This window comes from Aquarana catesbeiana, linkage group LG05 (assembly GCF_042186555.1).
Source record: "Aquarana catesbeiana isolate 2022-GZ linkage group LG05, ASM4218655v1, whole genome shotgun sequence".
Lineage (NCBI taxonomy): Eukaryota > Metazoa > Chordata > Amphibia > Anura > Ranidae > Aquarana > Aquarana catesbeiana.
In genome coordinates, this window is record NC_133328.1 from 53,288,869 (window position 1) to 53,311,029 (window position 22,161).

Genomic DNA, 22,161 nt, shown 5'->3' on the forward strand with positions numbered 1-22,161 from the left:
AAACAAAAAAGTACACAGTTTAAAGACCACATAACATAACATACATCCTTGCAATGGGGCTCCCACACTGCAATAGTTAAATGCTCATATGTCTAGGGGTGCATGAGTGAAGTGTAAATAATTTCTTTATTTCTTGCTCCAGCTAAGTCTCAAGTGCTGCAATGATCCCCTGCATATGCTTCTATAAGCTGGGACATACTATGACATTCTCCCAATCTTGCTTCCAGCCTATGGGAAAATGTACATTTGTTATAGAGTCTGACAAAAAATATAGACCAAGAAATCCCAATCTGGGACCAGTGGTCCAGTCCTTAAAGTGATATTAAAGTCTTGTTTTTTTTTCTTTTGTTTAAATGTAACAAACATGTTATACTTACCTGCTCTGTGTAATGGTTTTGAACAGAGCAGACCAGATCCTCCTCTTCTCGGGTCTCTCGACGGCGCTCTTGCCCCCCCTCCTGCCGAGTGCCCCTACAGCAAGCAGCTTGCTGTGGGGGTACCCAAGCCGGGCCGCTGCTCTGTGTGTCCATTCAGATACAGAGTTGTGGTTCGGCCCTGCCCCCTCTCTCTCTCCTCATTGACTCACTGACATTGATTGACAGCAGTGGGAGGCCATGGCAGCCACTGCTGTGTATCAGTCAATCAGAAGGGAGATTCCAGGACAGCCGAGGCTCTCGTGCAACATTAGTGATACAAAAAACACAGTCACTTCCAGCGCTTATAGGTCTTCTGAAGTAAGGGGTAACAGGTATCAGATATAATGGTGGTAAAAATGGTATAAATGGTATCCCAGGATTGGGTGGATGCTGCCTTCCTCAGATGGGGTAATCTGAAGGAAACTACAAAAACAAAAATGGAAGGCGAAAGGCAAGCACACCTAGTGCATTACTGAAGATAATTTATTAATAAAAAATTTGTATAAAAGTGGGTACTCCCAAAATGCAACTGTTCAACATTTCTGGATCAAGATGGGGCTCAGGTAAGTATTAGGGGAGCTGAGGGGCCTGCTGCACACAGAAGGCTTTTTATCTTAATTGCCTAGAATGCATTAAGATAAAAAATAAAACCTTCTGCATTGTGAACCACTTTAAATTATTGCAGGTTAGAAGATGCAGATCCTTGGGAACCTGGCTGCTATGTGTGCCAGCCAACGCTCCTTGCTTTGGGGAAATTTATTAAAGTGTTACTAAACCCAGGACCCTGTATTCACTATATCTGGTCCCCCACAGTACACAGAACATGGAAATGTAGTTATTTTAGTAAATATAAACTGCTAAATACCTTTTCTCATCAGCAGTATATAGCAGTCTTGTGACTTCTATCAGTGTCTGACCGAGCACTGGTTAAGGATTGTAGGAGGAGTTAACATTTTCCTCTGACTGTTCTATGAGGCTGCATGACTCCGAACCCTCTGTCTGGACAGTGCTGATAGGCCCTGTGCTGATCACATGCACCCTCCCCTCCAAAAAAGCTTTTTAGCAATATACACCAAACTGAGCATGTGCAGAGTACCACCAAGGCTCTGTTTTATTGACAGATAGATTGGGGACAGTAAAAGTAGAGGAGGACCAGAGAAGACAGGATCAAACAGCCTTTTTCCACAATGTAGAGAATTCACTCCTTACAGACTGAATTTACTGTTATGGGTTTAGTAATACTTTAACTGTAGATTCACGTTGAGTCTGTGATCCAGGACTGATGGTATTATTTTAAACACAATCAGGTCAGACACAGATAGGTTGATAAGAACTCACTAAACAGTCAGGTGATTGGATTTTATCATCTGTGTATTAGATTTTCTTCTTCAGCTGTGATGTGCTAAGAGGAGGAAGCAGCTTATAACGAATGCTTACATAACTTTGCCTCAAGTCTACGACTGTAGCAAAGCAAAAGATAAAGATTTTCCTTCAATCAAGAGAAAGGGTGTTGGTTAATGGGTGGAGAAGGGGATTCCACAGGCTGCTGAGGAGACAATGCCTTTTTCCTATTTGTAGGAGACCACTAGATCTGCCATGTGATTCCTCAATAGAGTTTCCCATTGTAGGAACCAGTTACAGGTGTGGTCTCCTTACTTCACTTGACCTAAAAAGATCTCCTACCATAGAGGGCCTCACATGCTTCCCAAACTGCAAAGTTTAACATTTTTTTTTAGAAGAAAGTGACTACTACAGGTGTAGAATCGAAATATAAAGCAAGTAAACGTGGATTTACTCAATCCAAGATTTGATCTGGATCAGACCGTATTGCAGCAACCCAAATATCTCCAAACATGACCAATTGACAAGGCAATCAATTTTTTCCCTCAAATCTCCAACCCTGGAAGTGAACTGTTAAAGAGGACCTCAGCAGTTCACCCCAACACTCTATGACAGCTTTTGTCAACCTTTTTTACCCCAGCGGAACCCAATCATTTTCAGGTCTCAGGGAACTCCTGTTTCATTGGTGGTCAGTGGAAAGAATGTTCCCCCTTACAGTGTTGGTCAGAATGTCACCTCTAACCATAATGCTGTATGTACACGTTGAGAATGAGCATATGTACTTACCTTGTTATTGACATGGGTGTGTAATTGAAGAACTTATCAGAATGTGCATGAAGGTCTTTGTACATGACCCAGAACTGTCCTCTTGTTTGCCTATTGGCAATGATTGGATGAATCCAGTATCTACGCTTTCTCCTCGTCCTTCTCATACGTTCCTCCTCCTCCTCATCAGTTAATACAGTGATAGCAGGCGTAATGACAGCTGTTGCTGCAACATAGCGCCCTGCAAACATCACTGTTGAGCACAAACTGGTTAATAGAAACATAAAAAGGAAATGAAACCCAAGCTAGAAAGAAAAGGATTTATGTCACACACTCTATTGTTTTGATTAGGCATAGCCAAAGAACAAATCGCCAGAAGTCACATTAAAGTTGCAACAAAATTGCATCAAGTGGCAACGAAATTACATCAAGACGCAACATAAACGCACATCAAAGTCACACTCAAATTGCACCAAATCGTATGACTTTGAAGTCGCATCGGTGTGAACTAGGGCTTACAGACAGCAATGAAGATCATCAGTGCCATGCTGCTGCCTCTGTTAATTGGTGCTGGACCCAAAACTATGTAGGCACTATCAGATGGGAGGTCAGTCAGCTACAGCTCAAGATACCCTAGCAAACTTTGGAGGAACCCTGGCTGAAAATGTCTATTCTATAATGTCAATGTAATTAAAGAAAGGCAAAACAAAACTCTCATTAGGATCTGACACTTGGAAAAGGATTATATGGCAGATTACCAGCAATATGCACACATCTGTAAAGTGTTTGGTCCTGGTTTTTTTTTTTTTTTTTTGGAGTTTTAGCTATGGACTTGCCATGTAGACATGTTAAAATAAAATTACTTTTACTGGAGATGTTTTTAAATCAGGTAAAGGCCATTTATCTGATTTAATCTAGTAAATGGATCAGAGTGAATACTTTGTGGATTTATCAAAATATTATGCCTCGTTTTTTTTCCTTTATGATTCAGCTGAATAATCCATAGTTAATACATCCGCATGCTGGCCCCTGACAGCAGTCCGCTCCCTTCTCCGCTTAGCTCTATTGCATGGAAGAGCCTCTGACTCTCAGAAGAGAACCAGTGAATACCATTGCTGCCACTGCAAATGTTGCCCAGAGAAGACTTAATTGCTTCTGGAAATCCTTAAAACATGATATGTCGAGGATATCTAAGACCACAGCTGGGAAATCATATCCTGGAAGAACCAGCATAGCATAAGCAAAGAAGAGCTCTTGTATGCTAATGGAAACAGACACTGCGCGATATTGCCGACAACTTAATAACGAGCTGGTTAAACACACGCAAATTTCCGAGTGCATGTTTAGATCAAGATGTTCTCTCTCTGATATTTTATTGCTATACTTCACTGCCAAATGTTGTTCAAATAGAATTCAACCTTGACAGATATTCTTCATTGTCAGTGTCAACATTTAATAGCTTATATTAGAATAAATCTTTATCAAGTTGCATCTTTTATTCCAGATGTGGAATCAGAACGACAAAGCCCTGCATACTATAGGTGTCCTGTAGTTCGAAAAATGACACTAGGGATATTTTTATTGGAATTTGGGCATATACCATTATTCTTTGTCCTGGAGGGGCGATCTATTAACCTGCGATATACTGTACAAGTATTAGAACATTGGGGTCATGGAGTTTAGCCACACCAATATGCTATATGAGCACTTTTGACCACTTAACTCTGGTGGTCAACATCTGGAGGAAATTTCTTTTGGCACCACTTCATAATCTCTGAGCACATTCTAGGTGTTTTCAACTGGATTTTTTATTTGACACTTTTTCAAGAATTTAGGCTTGGTTCACACCTATGCAGTTTGCTTTTGATCCATTTCTGCAGTGCTTTTTGCAGTGCATTTTGCATTTTGCACACACGTTTTTGTTGCTTTTTTTACACAGTTTTGTTTTGTTCTTTAACTTTGGCCAATTTGTTGTTGGACAGATTAACCACTTAAAGACCAGCCGCCACAGTACAAGGTTTGCTCTCTTTGGCGAACCCCCGTCATTGTACATGGGGCGCTTTAAGACCTCTAGTGGGCGCGTGCGCCCGCTGTGTGACGCTGGGGCTGATGTGCGCGGTGGCCACCCGCGATCCCTCCTGAGAGAGACAGAATGGGGCTCTGTCAATGTAACAGACAGATCCCCGTTCTGTCAGGGGAGGAGAGACAGACCTGCTGTTCCTAGTGATTAGGAACAGCAATCTGTCTCCTCCACCAGTCACTACACTCCACCTACAGTTAGAAACACCTCACTAGGGAACACTTATCCCCTTGATCACCCCTTAGTGTTAACCCCTTCCCTCCCAGTGACATTTATACAGTAATCAGTGGTTATTTTCAGCACTGATCGCTGTATAAATGTCACTGGTCCCAAAAAAGTGTCAAAAGTGTCCAATAACTACGCCGCAATGTCACGGTCCTGCTAAAAATCGCTGATCACCGCCATTACTAGTAAAAAAAAAAAATGATAATAAAAATGCCATAAATCAATCCCCTATTTTAGCTATAACCAATAAATATATGCTTATTGCAATTTTTTTACCAAAAATATGTAGAAGAATACATATCAGCCTAAACTGATGAAGAAATTTGTTTTTTTTTACATTTTTTTGGGGGGATATTTATTATAGCAAAAAGTAAAAAATATAGTTTTTTTTTCAAAATCGTTGGTCCTTTTTTGTTTATAGCGCAAAAAAAAGAAAACCGCAGAGGTGATCAAATACCACCAAAAGAAAGCTCTATTTGTGGGGGAAAAAGGACATAAATTTTGTGTGGGTACAGCGTCACACTACCGCACAATTGTCAGTTAAAGCGAAGCAGTGGCGTATCGCAAAAAACGGCCTGGTCATTAAGGGGGCAAATCCTTCCGCTTCTTAAGTGGTTAAAAAAAGGCAAAATGCAAATCGCAGCAGACATGCTTTTCTGCAGCTTCTGGATTGAAGTCTGTTGAACCAAAAGTGCACAGTTTTGCTTTTAAAAAAGTCCCTGCCCTTTTCCAAAAACGCAGCAGCTGAAAAGCATAGATGTGACCGTGTCTGATGGGAAACCATGTTAAATGGACTGCAGTGCGTTTCTCAAAAAAATAAAAAGCAATAAAAAAGCCATAGGTGTGAACCAAGCCTTACTTGGAGGACTTTTCTACTATTTATATACAGTATATATATGTGTTTATGTTTTAGTGTAACTGAAAGAGCTGCATCTTTATTACAATGCCCCGTACACACGATCGGACATCTGATTTTTTCTGATGGATGTTGGCTCAAACTTTTCTTGCATACGTACGGTCGCACAAAGTTATCGGAAAATCCGATTGTTCTGAACGCGGTGATGTAAAAAACGTACGTCGGGACTATAAACAGGGCAGTAGCCAATAGCTTTCGCCTTTATTTATTCTGGGCATGCGTGGCACTTTGTGCGTCGGATTTGTGTACACACGATCGGAATTTCCGACAACACAATCCGATCGCACTTTTTCCATCGGAAAATCCGACCGTGTGTACAGGGCATAAGTATTTTGTTATTTGTTGTAGAAATTGCGCTAGCTTCTTTTATGTTTTTTTGTACCTAAGCGCAGGTATAACTTATTAATTAATAATAACTGAATAAATGGGTTCAGTTTTGCAAGTGTCTTTATAATATGATTTATGATAATAAGGAATGTGTAATTTTAATGAAGTAAATTAGAGATGCACATTTCATTAAATCACTTTATGTATATTCAAATATTTCTCTATGTAAAAGCATTCTTTGTTTTCCACACTCATTTATAACAGATATTGCTATCCGCTCTCCATTCTTCTATACTAATTTGCACACACCATGGCCCACATTTTAAGGCCCATTTATTAAATTCAAGCCACGCAGTGAAGCTTACAGTACTGAACAGAGTTCCCTCTGCTTGACACAACAGAGAGAGCTCTGTGATTGGAGGAGAGTTGCACATGTGACCTTGAAAGGGCTCGTCTCTGTGTTTTTTATGTTTTTTTATAACTTGCCATTTATTAAATGGCACTCCACCGACTTCAGGCTCCTGAAGTAAAAAAAGATATGACAACGGTGTGGCCATACCACTACTTTTTAAATCAGCTCCCTATGCATGCATTATGAAGACAAAACCTCAGACTTTTGTCCGAAGGCGTGTGCCTGGATTTTGTCTTGCATACAAATGGCAAGGAATTGTCAGCCAACAAACATGGACGTAGTGACATACTACATGTTTTTTCAGCTCTTTAGTGCCACCCTTTGGGCTCCTTCTGCTAACTTTGTGTTAGTAAAAGTTTGGTGAGTGTTGATTCATGCTTTTCATATAGCGCTCTTCAGTTCGTTTCTGAGTGGCCGTTCGTCAACCAGACATGTTGCGTAATCGAAGGAGATAACATGTTATTTATTATTGGCCTTGGAGTTATTGCGTTGACCCAAGTCCAGTCCAGGAACAGGAGAAGGAGGATTTCTTGGACCAAAAATTGGTTGCTTTATTAATCACGACCTATTATGTCATATGCCTTTGCTGCGGGAGCTCCAGGAGAATAATCCAGATGTTTTTCGGAATTATCTCTGGATGACGGACCCCTGCTTTCACCAACTCTCATCATGGTTGACCCCCTGTATTAAGAAGCAGGAGACATGCATGAGGCTTTTATTTAAATTTTTGGTTGAATAATGATTTGATTTGGTATATTTTCTATATTTTTGGATGCATAGAATGCACTTTTTGGTTAATTTCTATTGACAGATAGCATGTCTAATTTTATTTGTTTTCTTTTTTTAATGCACAATAAAAAAATTGTGTAGAATTATACTTGGCTATGTGTTTTACTTCAAATGACAGTTTGGGAGTAGGCAGTTACATTTAAAAAAATACAATGTAAAATTGACAAGGGACACCAACATAGTTGTATCTTTGATCTTAAAAACTACGGGATAATGATGTTGTGGTAACTTGACCAAAAAAAAAAAAAAAAAAAAAAAAAAAAAAAAGCATAATAATATTATTCTTGATATTTCTAGAAAATAAAAGCCTTTTAAAATACGTTTGCCATAACTCAATCAGTATCACCAGCAAAGCAGCTTCATTATTATCCCATTAAAGAAGAAAAGAATTGTGCGCTGCATTTCCAGATTTCATAATTTGCCGTGTCACGAATGTTAATTCTCCATTAGGAATGCTAGTTTACAAGACCGACCGCTTCTGGCTCGTCCTTGCTTCCGAGCATGCATGTTTGTACTTTGGACTTTTGTCCGGCGGACTTGTGTACACACGCTCGCAAAATCCAACAACAGACATTTGTCCATGGAAAATTTTAAAGCCTGCCATCCAACATTTGTCTGCAGAAAATCCGACAACAATTTTCCGATGGAGCGTACAACCGGTCAGATTTTCCGCCAACAGCCTATCATCACACATTTCCCGTCAGAAAATCTGATTGTGTGTACGCGGTTTAAGAGTTTGGAGTACAGAACAACTTCCTCGCTAGTCATCTCTGTAACAATGGGGAAGGTGTTCTGTAGTCAACGGAGTTCTGAGAACATTGCTAACCAATAAGAGTGCAAAGCATCCAGAGGGCACAGCAAGCTATCATTTCACTAAAGATCTGTCAGGATTAACAGGTATTTTTGCATCCATGTAATAATATATTTTCAATGGAATATTTAGCAGAGAGAGAAAATGCATTATTAGCCCCTTCCCGCCGACCGTACGCAGATATGCGTACTCGGCTTTCCGGGGTTATACCGGGATGATGCCCGCAGCTGCAGGCATCATCCCGGTACCGTTGTTTTGAGCGGGCGATCAGCTACCGTATGTAACAACCGATGCGGCTAAAAGCCGCTCGGCTGTTATACCGGAGGAGCGGGAGGGGACATCCCCCCCTCCCGCCGCCTCCCGCCGCCTCCCGCCGCTCTTACCGGGCCTCCCGTGCAATCGAGAGGCCCGGGGTCCAATCGGCGGCCCCCGGCGGCTGTGGGCGGGCTGGAACGAAGCCGTGGGTGGCTTCGTTCCAGCCTTCTCAATGTAAACGCGGAAGCGACGTCATGACATCACTTCCCGTTTACTCGGCTGCCAATGGCGCCGAATTTAAAAAAATACACAGTATTCAGAATCACCGTTTTCGGCGATCTGAATACTTTGAAGTGTAAAGGAGGGATGGGGGGTCTTTTAGACCCCCCATCCCTCCATAAAGAGTACCTGTCACCACCTATTACTGTCACAAGGGATGTTTACATTCCTTGTGACAGCAATAAAAGTAAAAAAAAAAAACATTTTTTTAAAAACACAATTTATAAGTCTAACAATAAATAAAATAAATAAAAAAAATAAATACATTTTTAAAGCGCCCCCGTCCCCGCGAGCTCGCGCAGCGAAGAAAACGCATATGGAAGTCGCGCCCGCAATGTAAACGGTGTTCAAATCACACATGTGAGGTATCACTGCGATCGTCAGAGCGAGAGCAATAATTCTAGCCCTAGACCTCCTCTTTAGCTCTAACCTGGTAACCGTAAAAAAAAATTCAAGCGTCGCCTATGGAAATTCATAGCTACCATAGTTTGTCGCCATTCCACGAGTGTGTGCAATTATAAAGCATGACATGTTTGGTATCTATTTACTCGGCGTAACATCATCTTTTACATTATACAAAAAAATTGGGGTAACTTTACTGTTTGGATTTTTTAAAATTCATGGAAGTGTCCCTTTTCCAAAAATTTGCGTTTAAAACACAGCTGCACAAATACCGTGTGATATAAAATATTGCAACAATCTCCATTTTATTCTCTAGATTCTCTGCTAAAAAAATATATATAATGTTTGGGGGTTCTAATTAATTTTCTAGAAAAAAATATGGATTTTAACTTGTAAACACCAAATTTCAAAAATAGGCTTAGTCATGAAAGGGTTAGGGTATGCATATGTTTTTTCAGAACCTGTGTATGTCTAGCAGTGCAGAGTCAAGAACACAAAATAGATAGAGACTTTATGTTGGTTACATATCATTATTGATATCTGCACTGTGTTTACATGGACGCAGATTTTTTTATTTGGATTTTACAGATCTGATAGCAGATTTACTATTTTTTACGTATTGTGTGCATGGGCCTATAGAACTACAATTAGATCCTTAAAAAAAGCAGTACTGATTAAAAAACTGTGATTTTGTCAGCCATGTGCATGAGCCCTAACCCTTCAATAAGACACAGAAACGTAATTCTACATAGCCTTACATTAGGTAAGTACAATACAAAGGTTATTCTTCCGGTCTTTCAAAGTAGACAGTGACTTTTCTATGCCCTGTTTCTGCAGTGGAAAGTAAAAATACCTATACAGCAGGTTGAGGCAAAGGCTAAAGACTTTACCAATTTGCACCAAAACAGGAACTGGAACAAGGAGACATACCAAGGGCGCAAAAATAAATAAGCTGCTGTGGCAGCACAGAAAGCAATGTGTAGAACCATTATCTCACAAGTCTAATAGCATGCTTTTATGTGTATGGGTAGCTTAACCCCTTCCCACCCTTAAACTGTTTAGCATTTTTTTCCCAACACAATACTCATGCCGAGGATGTGTTAATAAACATCCCCACTTTGAGAGCCAGCAGCCAACACTTTGAATGGCAATCAAAGGTCTGACATTCAGGGGCCCCAAATGAAAATCAGGAACCAATCAGAGTGGTTCCAAATCATATGATGGCTGTGCCAGCTATGATATGATGAAGCTGTAGGCTTTTTTTTAAAAAAGGAGCCTTTAGCCTGTTTGTAGGTGGGGGTGGTTGGTCGTCACATCCAGCATGTGTCCCTCCTCGTTGGGCGCCAAGCAAAGGTCACATGAGAGGCCTACCCTGGGGTGGGTCCTTCTGGGCTATGCTAGGCACCTTATACAGGATCACTTTACCACACATGGGATACACTTTCTTTGTGCCATTTTCATCAATGCCCTGGGACAAGGCTGAAGCTGTCGGGGTGACATACTTAACCTTAAAGCAGGCCTCCACTCATAGAGATGAACATACCCAATGTACACTAGCACTGCAACTGCACTCCCGTTAACTCTCGGCTCCCCCGTGACAAAGTACACCTTCTCTGTAATATGCATTTAGGAGGGACTGGCTGAGCCAATGTTCACATCCACCTGTCCAGCATTTTCCACTACTACTCCACAGTAGCGGAGTGGGCTCTGCTGTGCACTCTGGACGGGCTCCACACGTGTACTTATCTTAAATCTTGAGCTTCCGTACCTCTGTACAGGTTGGGTACCTTTGCGGTGCGAATATGCTCCCATTGCTCTGGGAGACAGACTGCTGGTGAAAGGAGTGTCACCAACATCTCCTTCGATGCTAGAGGTCGCTTCACCAAGAACAGGTACATGCTATCGACGGGCTGCTTGTTAAGCTTCCATTACTCTAGGTAACCACTTTGTCTTCACACTACTCCATTACACACTGATGTATTCAGTACCCAATGTGTCAAGACCCACTCAATAAACTATGTATGCTGGTTACTTACAATACACCTCTTTAGTAACTTCAGACCAGGGAAGCACAAAGTTTCAATAATTTACTTAACAAGAGTGCAAAATGAACATTCCAATGTACAAGTGCAAAGTTTTTCCTACATCCCTACTCCTAACTTCAGGCTCGTACTGCCCCGGCATACCTGCAAAGGTGAAGTCCAAGCAATTACAGTCCTTCAGAGTCATTCTCATGCAGATGTATGTCCTTCAGAGGCATGCTCCAGTGCTGGTGTCTTCAGGGAGAACCCCAGATTCAGATGACTTTACATCCCAATAGTGATAGAGGACCTCCTTCTGCTCCTCATGGGTAAAATTCTCTGTCTCTCTCCCTTACGGGCCCTGGTTACAGCTACAGTGGGGACGGAAAGTATTCAGACCCCCTTAAATACCATCCAACCTGACAAAACTGGAGAGGATCTGCAAGGAGGAATGGCAGAGGATCCCCAAATCCAGGTGTGAAAAACTTGTTGCATCTTTCCCAAAAAAGACTCATGGCTGTATTAGATCTGAAGGGTGCTTCTACTAAATACTGAGCAAAGGATCTGAATACTTAGGACCATGTGATATTTCAGTTTTTCTTTTTTTAATAAATCTGCAAAAATGTCAACAATTCTGTGTTTTTCTGTCAATATGGGGTGCTGTGTGTACATTAATGAGGAAAAAAATGAACTTAAATGATTTTAGCAAATGGCTGCAATATAACAAAGAGTGAAAAATTTAAGGGGGTCTGAATACTTTCTGTCCCCACTGTATCTCTCTCCTTCTGACTCTCCATGGGGGAACTCCCTGAACTCTCTATCCCCCAGCAGGAACTCTGACCATGGATCTCTCTTTCCTGACCACTTTTTTTATGTGTCACAGGATTAGTGGGCCAGACCCAGGGAAGAATCAGCCAAAAGACCAAAGAATTGGAAGAGGTGTTAACTTCTACCCTCCCAGGCCAGGACAGCACCTATATGGCTATTTCAACATGCTTACATGTAGATGAAACTGCCATATTCAGCCTATAGTGGCAATTATATACTGATGGCACTGCAGTATTTAAAATATTAATTAACTAAGAAAAAAAATGCTTATTAGTCTGTCTATATTAAAAGAAAAAAAGAACAAAAAAAACAGGGGAAGGGGGTCTTTATTAAAACAGTTTACCAAATAGAAGTAAGTAAAAAAAAAATATGTATGTTAAAGTTATAAAAATTATTTAGGGAGAAAAAAAGTGATAGGGTTGCTGATGTTGCTAAACCTGGACATCTGGGCACCAATGGCCTCTAGTTATGAAAGGTTTAATCTAGGAGGTATATTGAAATAGCTAGGTACTTGCCAGCAAACCCCATCAGACAGGATCCTCTTGCTTTTCTCTGTGTGAGATCATAGGTAGTTTATGATTCAGTGATTTGACTTATTCGGTTAAGCAATGCAGACATTGATAATGATACGTAACCAACATAAATTTAAATATTTTAAAGAAAAAAGAATCTCTAAAATGTATTACGATGACCTAATATGGTGTTATATGTCCCAGAAGAATTTGTCTCTGGAACATCAAAGAGTGGTCATACAGAGCGCCAAAAATCATTGTATTTGAAACTCCTGCAGAGGTTAGCTGGGGAGAGACATGGAGAAAACTGAGCAGATGTTTTATTTTGTATGCTTCGTGTCAGTTTTTTAGTCGAGTTGGGATCGCAGCAAGTCTTGGTGGTGGCCAGTTTCAGTAAAGACAGGCAAATTTCTCACCACCTGTTCTCAGGAGCAATCTGCTGAGTGTTGGCAGTTGAGGCCTGGCCCTGTGGTGACCTCCACTAGCAGTAGCAGACAGAAGATGAGATGGGATTGAAGAAGCCTTCTTGTTTGGACAAGCTCTGCTGAATAGTATAGTTAGAATTTGTCTAGCCATCATCAAGAAGATATCCTGTGGAGAATAAAATCTAATTTTCTATACAAAAAAGAAAATCTACAGCACTTAGAAGGAAGAAAAACAAGATCACAGGATTTTATGAATATACAGATGCCTAGTAACCCACTCATTGTATTGCCAATCATGAGAAAACCTAACAAAGAGACACAGAGCTGTATTATAATATAGATTAGCATCTCCTGTGAAACGTTTGGAAATAAGATGCTTTTATTTCCCAGACATCAGCCTTCAGCCCGGTAATTAAAAGGCACATATGGTAAAAGTCAATATGATCTCCAGGAAGGAAATGTATTGCCTGTCAGAGGCGGGATACTGAAGTAAAGAAAGATGCTTAGACAGTAAGCAGGATAAATTGCTCAATTCACAGAGTACAGATGAGAATCTGGAACAATGCAGATAGCATGGAGGTCCAACAGCTTCTTTGCTGTGCCTTTAGGTTTAACATATTCCTATTCCTGATCTCAGTTTAAAGAATCTGCTTTATGGTAGAGGAACTGCAGTTGACTATGAGCTTCACTTTAGACTAGAGCAGTGTTCTCCATATTGGTGAGGCATGGCGGAGCAGGATGAAGTTTCAGATGGGTCCAAAGGAGCATCCATTGTTTTAATATAAAGAGACCTTATGATGGTTGTTTTTTTTTTTTTTTTAAAGGTGCCTGTAAAAAAGGCTGCTTATACTTACCTCCCTGACTCTATATTATTCTTTTATCCAAGACTACTGAAAGCTCTTCAACAACTTGCTCTACAGCTGCTTGTGGGCAGGTGCAACGTGGGGCGGTAGGCAGGAAACAGGAATATATTGTAACAGAAGTCTAGCAATACACAACAGGCCTGACAGGAAGCCAATCCACTCACAGAATGTAACAGTGATGTGTCAGTAGTTCAAACTTAATTTCATTGCAGGCCGCATCAGCATTATGGTTGCCCTCAAAGGGTCAGTTGTATCCAGAGATGTCCAGAGCACTCCATCCCCCTTACATCAGATGTCAAGAGCCCCCCACCCTCCCCTGCATCACAGTGCAACCCCCTTATGCTGCTGCTGGGAAGAACTTTGGGGTGGAGTTGGGAAGCAGAAAAGCAGAAAGTGCAGGGTTTGGAGGAGGACCAAAGGAGGGCTGGAGTCAGTTGCCAGAGTCTGCTAAATGCTGAGACTGCACAGAGAGGCCCGGGATCTGTCGGAGGATTTCTGTCCTCCTTTGTGCTGTCAACTGTTGAGACAAGGTGGGGGTGCAGGCCAAGGATTGCTGCATCTTCAGAAGAGGTGCAAGGGCCACATGAAATGGCTTGCCCAGCTGGATTTGGCCCACGGGCCTTGTGTTTGACACATGTGCAGTAGATGAAAGTCTCAGGTTAGCTGAAAGCATCTGTCTCGAGGGGCAGAATACAGCCTGGCTGGTTTGTACCCAAATGGGGAGGGTTCCAGGAATGATGACATGTCTCGGCACTTTCCCTGCTTGTCCAGAACCTCTCCCTGATGCTAAACACTGTCCCTGACAGACGGGTATCCCATTATAATGGTGTCATGCCCATGGCGGCCCAATGCACATGTTCCTGTAGAAATGGCTGTGCATATAAGTGGGTGCTGAAGCGACCACCGGCCAGAACCGTGTCTAGTCAGAGCAAAACAGTGTCACCAGCACACCAAGGATCTCCAGAACGAGCCCAAAGCTTTATTCAGCGATCACATCATTACAGCAGATAGTAACTTTCGGAGCCACGCAGGACCCTTGATGAAAGGGTCCTGCGTGGCTCCAAAACATTGCTGTCTGCTGTAACAATGTGATTGCTGAATAAAGTTTTGGACTCATTATGGAGATCCTTGCTGTGTCCGTGACACTCTTTTGCTATGCTCATGGTGGACTCTTCACAACGCAGGTTCTGTTTGTGAGAGTATTACACCTTTGTCATGGGTTTGTGGGTAGTACAGAAATATAGACAACTGTAATTTAGATTTCAATTGAGTAAACTTGCTGTCCAGCCAAAGAGTACATAGCAGTTTGGGTGGTATTTGGCTTTAAATAGAGATATGAATATAAAAATATAAAATAGAGATGTGAAAAGCCAGTTGTAGAGGGGGTCCAACCTCTTGTATCCATTAAAATGTCAGTGTTGTCTGCACTTGAGTGATTTGCAAATTAACATAGCAAATAAAATGATATTCCCAATCATTTGTCTTATTATGTTTAGCATAAATGACCTTTTTTTGCAAATGGAAGTAAATACAGCTGAAGTGTCCAATGGATTGTCATTTAATTAGCTGAAATCCATTTCAAGGGTACAACCCATAAAATACTCCATAAATTATATTTTCAATCAATGTGATGTCTCAGTGTTACTGAGGGCTAAATATTATGTAAAGAGCAGACGTCGAGCGTTCATTTCACCCTTTTATCCCATTTAATACAAAAATAGCGAGGGTGTTTCTTTATGCTGCAGCCTGTTATAAATCTTTGTTCTAAATTATATTTCAATTATTTTGTACTTTTTGTGCGGCCATAACAAATACATTTGCAAATTGCATTAAAAGTTAGCAAACTGTACCCCGCGCTGAATTATTAAGGGGAATGTTGAAGACTCTTTTAATCAGCTCCTTCATGAAATTAAGTAATGGCTGCAATTAGTAGAGCTATCAGCCTGTTAAACAATGGGAGGTTGGAAATCCTCATATTATTTAGAAAAGAAACAATATGAGCTATATTAAATAGGTCATTCACATTTTTTATTTAACATTTGTAATGAGAACGGGAAAGCCTCAAAAAAAATCTCAGCAGACAATTCAGTTGTGCGGGGACTGACCGGTGATTGTACTTGTAGATGTTGGGTATGCTGGTCAGGGGTTCCAACATCCAAATTAGATAGCTTTGAATAATGTTGCAAGCCTAATGGGCAATGCTGAAATCTGAGACTCCATCAGGGGCACTGATAACCAGCATGGGTCTCAAGGTAAGAAAACTTTTTGGGCCCCACTGTCCACAGTCTTGGGCTCCATCTACCTCTTTTTTTGTCCATAATAACTGATTCACACCTACATAATAAGATAAAGCAAAAATAAAGAATCCCACCAGCTAAACTTTAGCGATTACAAATAGGCTGGATAACTTACATCAAGAAATATTCTCAGCACAATGCAGAACTATGCTCAGCAGAACGCTGCAGAGAACACTCCATGATAGGGGGAAAGCTTGGTCACATGATTTTGCCAGGTCTTGTGACTAGGCTTTCCTCCTCCCAGCACTTTTTTCCCCATTTATTAAAATGAATTAGAATAATTGGGGGTTTTCTTGCTTTAATATCTCAAAGCAAGTAAAGAGGATAGCCCATTTTGAAGCACATACAGTAGCTGTACTTGATAAATGCAGCAAAAGATTTTTTTTCTTTAAAAAGCTTTATTATAGTCATGATAAGGCCATATCACTGATTTGGAAATTGGCACCTAAGTGTCACTTAAGTTGGCCATACACCAGTAGAATTGGTTAAAATATTTTCACATTTTCCTAATGGTTAGTGGAGGCAAATCCATGTCAGCTTTCCATAATAGTAACAAGAAAGTTTAAAGGAGCAGGATAGAGAATTCTTCTCAAACTAACAAAGTCCTAACTGTGAATGAGGTTTCTGTTTAAGAAAAATCACAATGAAACCTATGTGGGATTTTATTCAAATAGTAGGTCTGGATGAAATTTCAGGGGATTTTTGAACAAACGTAGATAGTAGGATAGTAGGACATAGTAGGAAACATAGATAGTAGGAAAGAATGTTCTGACAACAATGAACATTTGAATGTAAATCCAACCATGGCCAGGTTTAATTTTGTTGTAGTAAAGTCCTTGGAGTCCTCCATCAAGCCCAAACTTCTACAAGCAACAAAGCAAAACAGTACCCGCCCTTCCCACAACTATAAAATGAAACATTGCCTTGGGGGTAGGCATATGTCCATGTGTTTTCAATCTCATTTTTGATTGTCCTCCATGGACAGCCCAGAACAGCTGTAAGATTTCTCCAATAACATTTCTGGAGAGGCCAAATAAAGAGGAAGATAGTGCTTGATGACGTCACCTTCGAAGGCCTCACCCTACACATTTCATCAGAGATTACGTCGTCTGGGGGGCAGGCTAGAGACGAGCCATCACGCATTAAGTATATATATATAATGTACCACTGCCATATTGACTCATGGCGTTTTGCCAATACTGCTACTGAGGCCCATACAGCACCACCTCAGGACTGGGGGATAATAGCACAAAGAAAACCCACTAATGTCCATATATAATCACAGTAAGTTGATACCCATATGCTTGTTATAGTGCCATTAGTATTGAAATCATGCGCTGGAAGCTTCTTGGATACAGAGAATACTTTAATGTCATGGAGAAATATCATAACGTGTCTTCTTCATCATGGAACAGGAACACAGGAAGCTAAACACAAACACATGTACACTTAGATACAGAGGGTACTTCCTGGCATAGATAGGTATAATGCATATATATATATATATATATATATATATATATATATATTGCATATAAAAAAACACAAGCATGTTAAAAAATAAATAAAAATGTTGTCCAATATTAACAACCCTAGGAATGCCATTTACATAAACTATAATGATATTCTGAACTCTATGAAAAGGGTATTAGACCTGGTATAATTGTCTATTATTAATCAAGTGCATCCAAAAAATAGACCTAACGGTTATTTAAAAATTCTATCTACATCCCAGTCAACATTATGACCCACAGGGACATAGATTTTCAAATTTACTCTAATCTAGAGATGGCTCTTTTGATATGACTGCCCCTCCAATGTGGAATATATTTCTCTAATGCCACAAAAAGCGTACCATCTGGATTTTCTTTAATGGTATTTCACATAATGTTTGGATAGGCTGTGGCCTTTGAAACCGAATTTAATATTGCGTATATGTTCTGCGGGAAGCAGATGTTGCATACCCATAGTGCTTCCCACATATTGTTTGCCACATGTACATTGGATCATGTAAATAACGTATTTAGATGTGCATGTCAAAAAAGAATCAATATCATAAGATTGCCCCATCTGATTCATTTGCGGCATGGGGAAAAAAACTTTCATGGAATGAAAAAAATATATATACATTTTTGGGTGGGTCCATGATATTGGGAGCCACTCTATGTTGGAGTTCTGATGCCCCTCTAAACACCACTACTGGTTGATCTGGAAGTAACGGGCCTAAAATCCTGTCACTCTTTAAAACAGCCCAATGTTTTTAAAGACAATTTTTGATGGCAAAGTGTTGATTAAAAAAAATTGCAATCATAGACCAACTAAACCTAATATTATCCGCATTGTTCCTCAAAGGACAGACTTTTAACATTCTATCTCTGCCCATCTTACTAATTTGACTGATTATTTTTTTTTTTTAGTTTATGTGTATTTATTATTTAAGGTGGTTCTTTCACTATGGATGTAATATGTTGTAGTTTTTCTAGCACTGCACTTCGCTTTTATATATGTTTTTTGAGTTTGTGTATCTGAATTCTACCAGCTTGTGGTATTACTTACAGTATTAAACCCGAGCGCAGTGGTTTTTCTTATTCTTTATGAGGTTTACCAATTGTGTGTATCAAGAAGGCTTTATAGAAGCAATTTTAACATCTCCAATATGTTTTGTGGTGGCTTTGGCCACTTCGCCAGGGTTGGTGTGTAGGAACTTTTCACTGTCGCTGTTGTCAGGAACTGGGGGAGACCAGAAATGTGTGGACTGCCAGAGAATGCCAGACACAAGCAGTGTAAAATAATATAATTCATTTAAAAGATAAGTGAACAATAAAGATATAATTCCACCTCCAACATACCAAACTGTCCAAAACAAATCAAATAACCAAATAGTGACCCACAAAGAACAGCTGTCTAAACTAAGTATATACAGCAGATAGGGAATACCAAAATCGTAATCGTAGCCGAGGCAGGGTCATACACAGGAGATCAAGCAGTGGGAGTTGGGAGCAAGACAGGGCAGGAAAAGGAAACAGATGTTGGAAAGAGCAGGTTGGAAGGGATCAGGCTGCAGGGCAGGGGTCCAGGAACGTATGCAGGGTTCAGGCACACAGGATTCAGCAAACACAGGTCAGGGCACATGGATAGAATACCAGGGCGATGAGTGCAAGCATCTGCAAGCATGAGTGCACACACCTCCTGCAATCAGTCTCAGGTGATGCCTGATTGCAGGGGATGATGTTGGCTCCAGACTGCCGGGAGAAACCTGCTGGTGGACACCAGAAATGCGGCCCATAGGAGAGACAGCGCCACCAGCAGGTGAAACCTTTCCTGACAGCTGTTCTACTTGAGAACTATTCTACAAAAGACTGAGTAGCTAAAAAATGCAGCTTGGTTGTAAAACTTCTTCTCCTGCAGTAATTCCTTTTCACGATGCAATATCCTTAGTCTTTCCAGCTGAATGACACCGAGGGAAATTATAGAAATTAGGTGAACTGGATCCTAGTGCCTGCAGTTTGACTTTAAGATTAACTGTTAAAATTAGGATTTATAGAGTGTTTTAATTTATGAGGGGTTACGTCTGAGGATTTATGTGAGATGTAAAGGGTTCATGTTGAGTATCAGATTAAATGTTAAAGTGGTCTTAGCATCAGTACATTGTGAAGGTGTGGCTTAGGAGGAGCCGAGGCTAAAACCGTTTCCGACTACTAGCATACATTGGACTGTCGGGAGTGCTGCGCCTTCACATTGTACAGATACTATGCATTTTGGATGAGGGGTTTGGACACCAGCAGCCATCTTAGTAATGGATAACCGGAGGGATTATATCAAGCACTTAGTGCGGCGCTCCAAGCTATCAGTACAAGTCGCAGTGTGGACCTAACATCAGATATGTTTTTTTATGTTTATTGCATGCATGCTAAGTAATGGCTGGATGTAACACTTACAGGTAATTATTAGCTCTCACAAAGATAACAGTACTTCAACTGACTATGCCTCCATATACATTCCTCCTTTTTGCCTCCAGAAATGCAGCACAATCTTTGTTCATGCATTATCCAAGATCAGCATCTACTTCCTGGACTGAGATGTTGGCTTAGAAATGATACAGTCTTGTAAATCCTGGTGTCTGCACAGTTCTTAGCTGTGTTCACAAACGTCTGACCCAGATCAGCCTCTGCTTCAGTCTCTCACCGTCTGACTACTTACCAAGTTACAATATTGCAGTCTGATTACCAGGGGGAGAGGAGACTGAGGAAATGCTCCATCCTGCCTTCAGTAGACTGATGCCATCATTTCAGCCAAAGTCACTGGCATAAGTTCAAGGAGCTTTTTTAAAAAAAATAAACTTGCAGTATATTGTGACATGTCTGGGATTTATTCATGCAGACTTTCAAAGTTACAAAAAGGTCGCCATTAATGATTTTAATTGGTACATAACTGCATTCACTGATGTTTTTTGCCTAGAATTCAGCTTAAAAGAAACTGACAGTTTTTCAAATAATTGTACTTGGTTTGGATTTGCACCAACAGTTTTTGATCACCAGTATCTCCTTTGGATCACAAATGTGCTACTAAGCATGCTGGCCTGGCAATTTTCCAAATCTTGGAAGATATAAAACACGCTCTCAAACTTCAATATTTTACAGCCACACCTGGTGGCAAAGATGGGAGAGACTTAGGCAGGCCATTCACGGTTCAAATCTTAGCCGGTTCGGCAGGAACTGGCTGAGATTCGAACCGTGTATGGGCAGGCTGAATGTACAAGTTGATCGATCGGCCAACTTGGGTACAACCATCATGCCGGGTCTTACCTGCGATTATCGCTGTTATAGCTGCTAGCAATAATCACTGTCTTCTCCCAGTGGCAATGGCTTCTTCCACCCTCCACTGCCCTCCCCCGCCCCACAGCCGGGAGAAGACAATGGCCCAGCAGGAGGGATTTCCCTATCAACATTGTCTGTGTTGATGGGGGAATCATGCAAGTTTCTTTCCTGCAACCCATGGTTGCAAGAAATAAATTTGCTCCGTGTTTGGCCGGCCTTAGTTCAACTTTGATCCGAGCTATTGTTACCATTGGACTAAGTAAATTTACCATTATGATAAATGGAGAACTTAGATTGGTGATAACAATATCCTGGCTGAAAAGGCAAGCTCCTTCCAATTGTCACAAGGAACAGGTTTTTGTCCCAAAGGAGAAGTAAAGATAGAAAACTCCAATCGGGGATCAAAACCTGCAAACCCAAAGAGGAGTCATCTGTTTAGGCAGAAGCTGTGTATTTAAATTGTCAGCTACATTTCTCATGACAATCTGCTTCATAGCCATGAAGGACTCCGGGGATACTTTACATTTCTGAGAAGGTAATTGAAGCAGCATAAAATGAAATACAAAAATGCGAATGCGTTGGAATTAATGCAAAGGAAACCAGCTAGCAAACACAGCATAAAAGTAGAGAACGAGTCCTGCAATATGTTGGAACATATGCTTTTTGAGCAATTTCTGGTCTTCTGAGCAGATGTGATTCCCATTGCTTTGCGGTACTCAGACCTCTGTAATTCTACCAAACACATATAAAGTATCCTTAATTGGCAAATTTGTGGCGTATTATAGATCACGCCAGAGATAAGTAAGCTCCTGCAAAGAACACACAAAGCTTGTGTTAGCATTTTCAATTCCCTGCTGTTGAAGTGGATAAAGGAAAAGTGTTCTAATTTGTGTGTCTTTCCTCAGGTTTTATATATACGGGAGAAGTTGTGCATCGGATGCTCACAGCAACTCAATATATTGCTCCCTTGATGGCCAATTTTGATCCGAGCGTGTCCCGGAATTCTACCGTCAGATACTTTGACAACGGTATGTAATGCTGTGTTTTGCGAATTCAGTGCTGAACCTTGAGTGCTGGCTTTTATATTTATAGGCCACTAAGCCCAACCTTAAGCTGGCCATACACTAGTACAGTGTTTATCAACCTTTTTTCAGTCAAGGCACTGTTCAAAATTATGAACAATTTCAAGGCACCCTCCAAAATTATGGACAATCTTGAGGCTCCCCATTCTAAAATGTAAAAACTATTCTGATAGTTTTACATAATGCAGCTACATCAATACATGTAGGACACCCAACGTTACAGGTGATTTATTCTTCCATAGCAAATACACTTTTGCACACTGGTACTGACTAGTATTCCAATGTTTCATTTCTCCCT

At 40.7% G+C, this 22,161-nt stretch overlaps 1 protein-coding gene across 1 annotated transcript in view; it reads left to right on the plus strand.

The window, feature by feature from the left end:
• The window catches only part of PLXDC2 (plexin domain containing 2), an 803,122-nt gene that overhangs the window by 541,071 nt on the left and 239,890 nt on the right, over window positions 1-22,161 (plus strand). Inside the window, exon 5 of the mRNA XM_073629749.1 lies at window positions 21,687-21,809. Within this exon, the coding sequence (XP_073485850.1) occupies window positions 21,687-21,809 (123 nt within the window). The remainder of the gene's footprint in view (window positions 1-21,686; window positions 21,810-22,161) is intronic.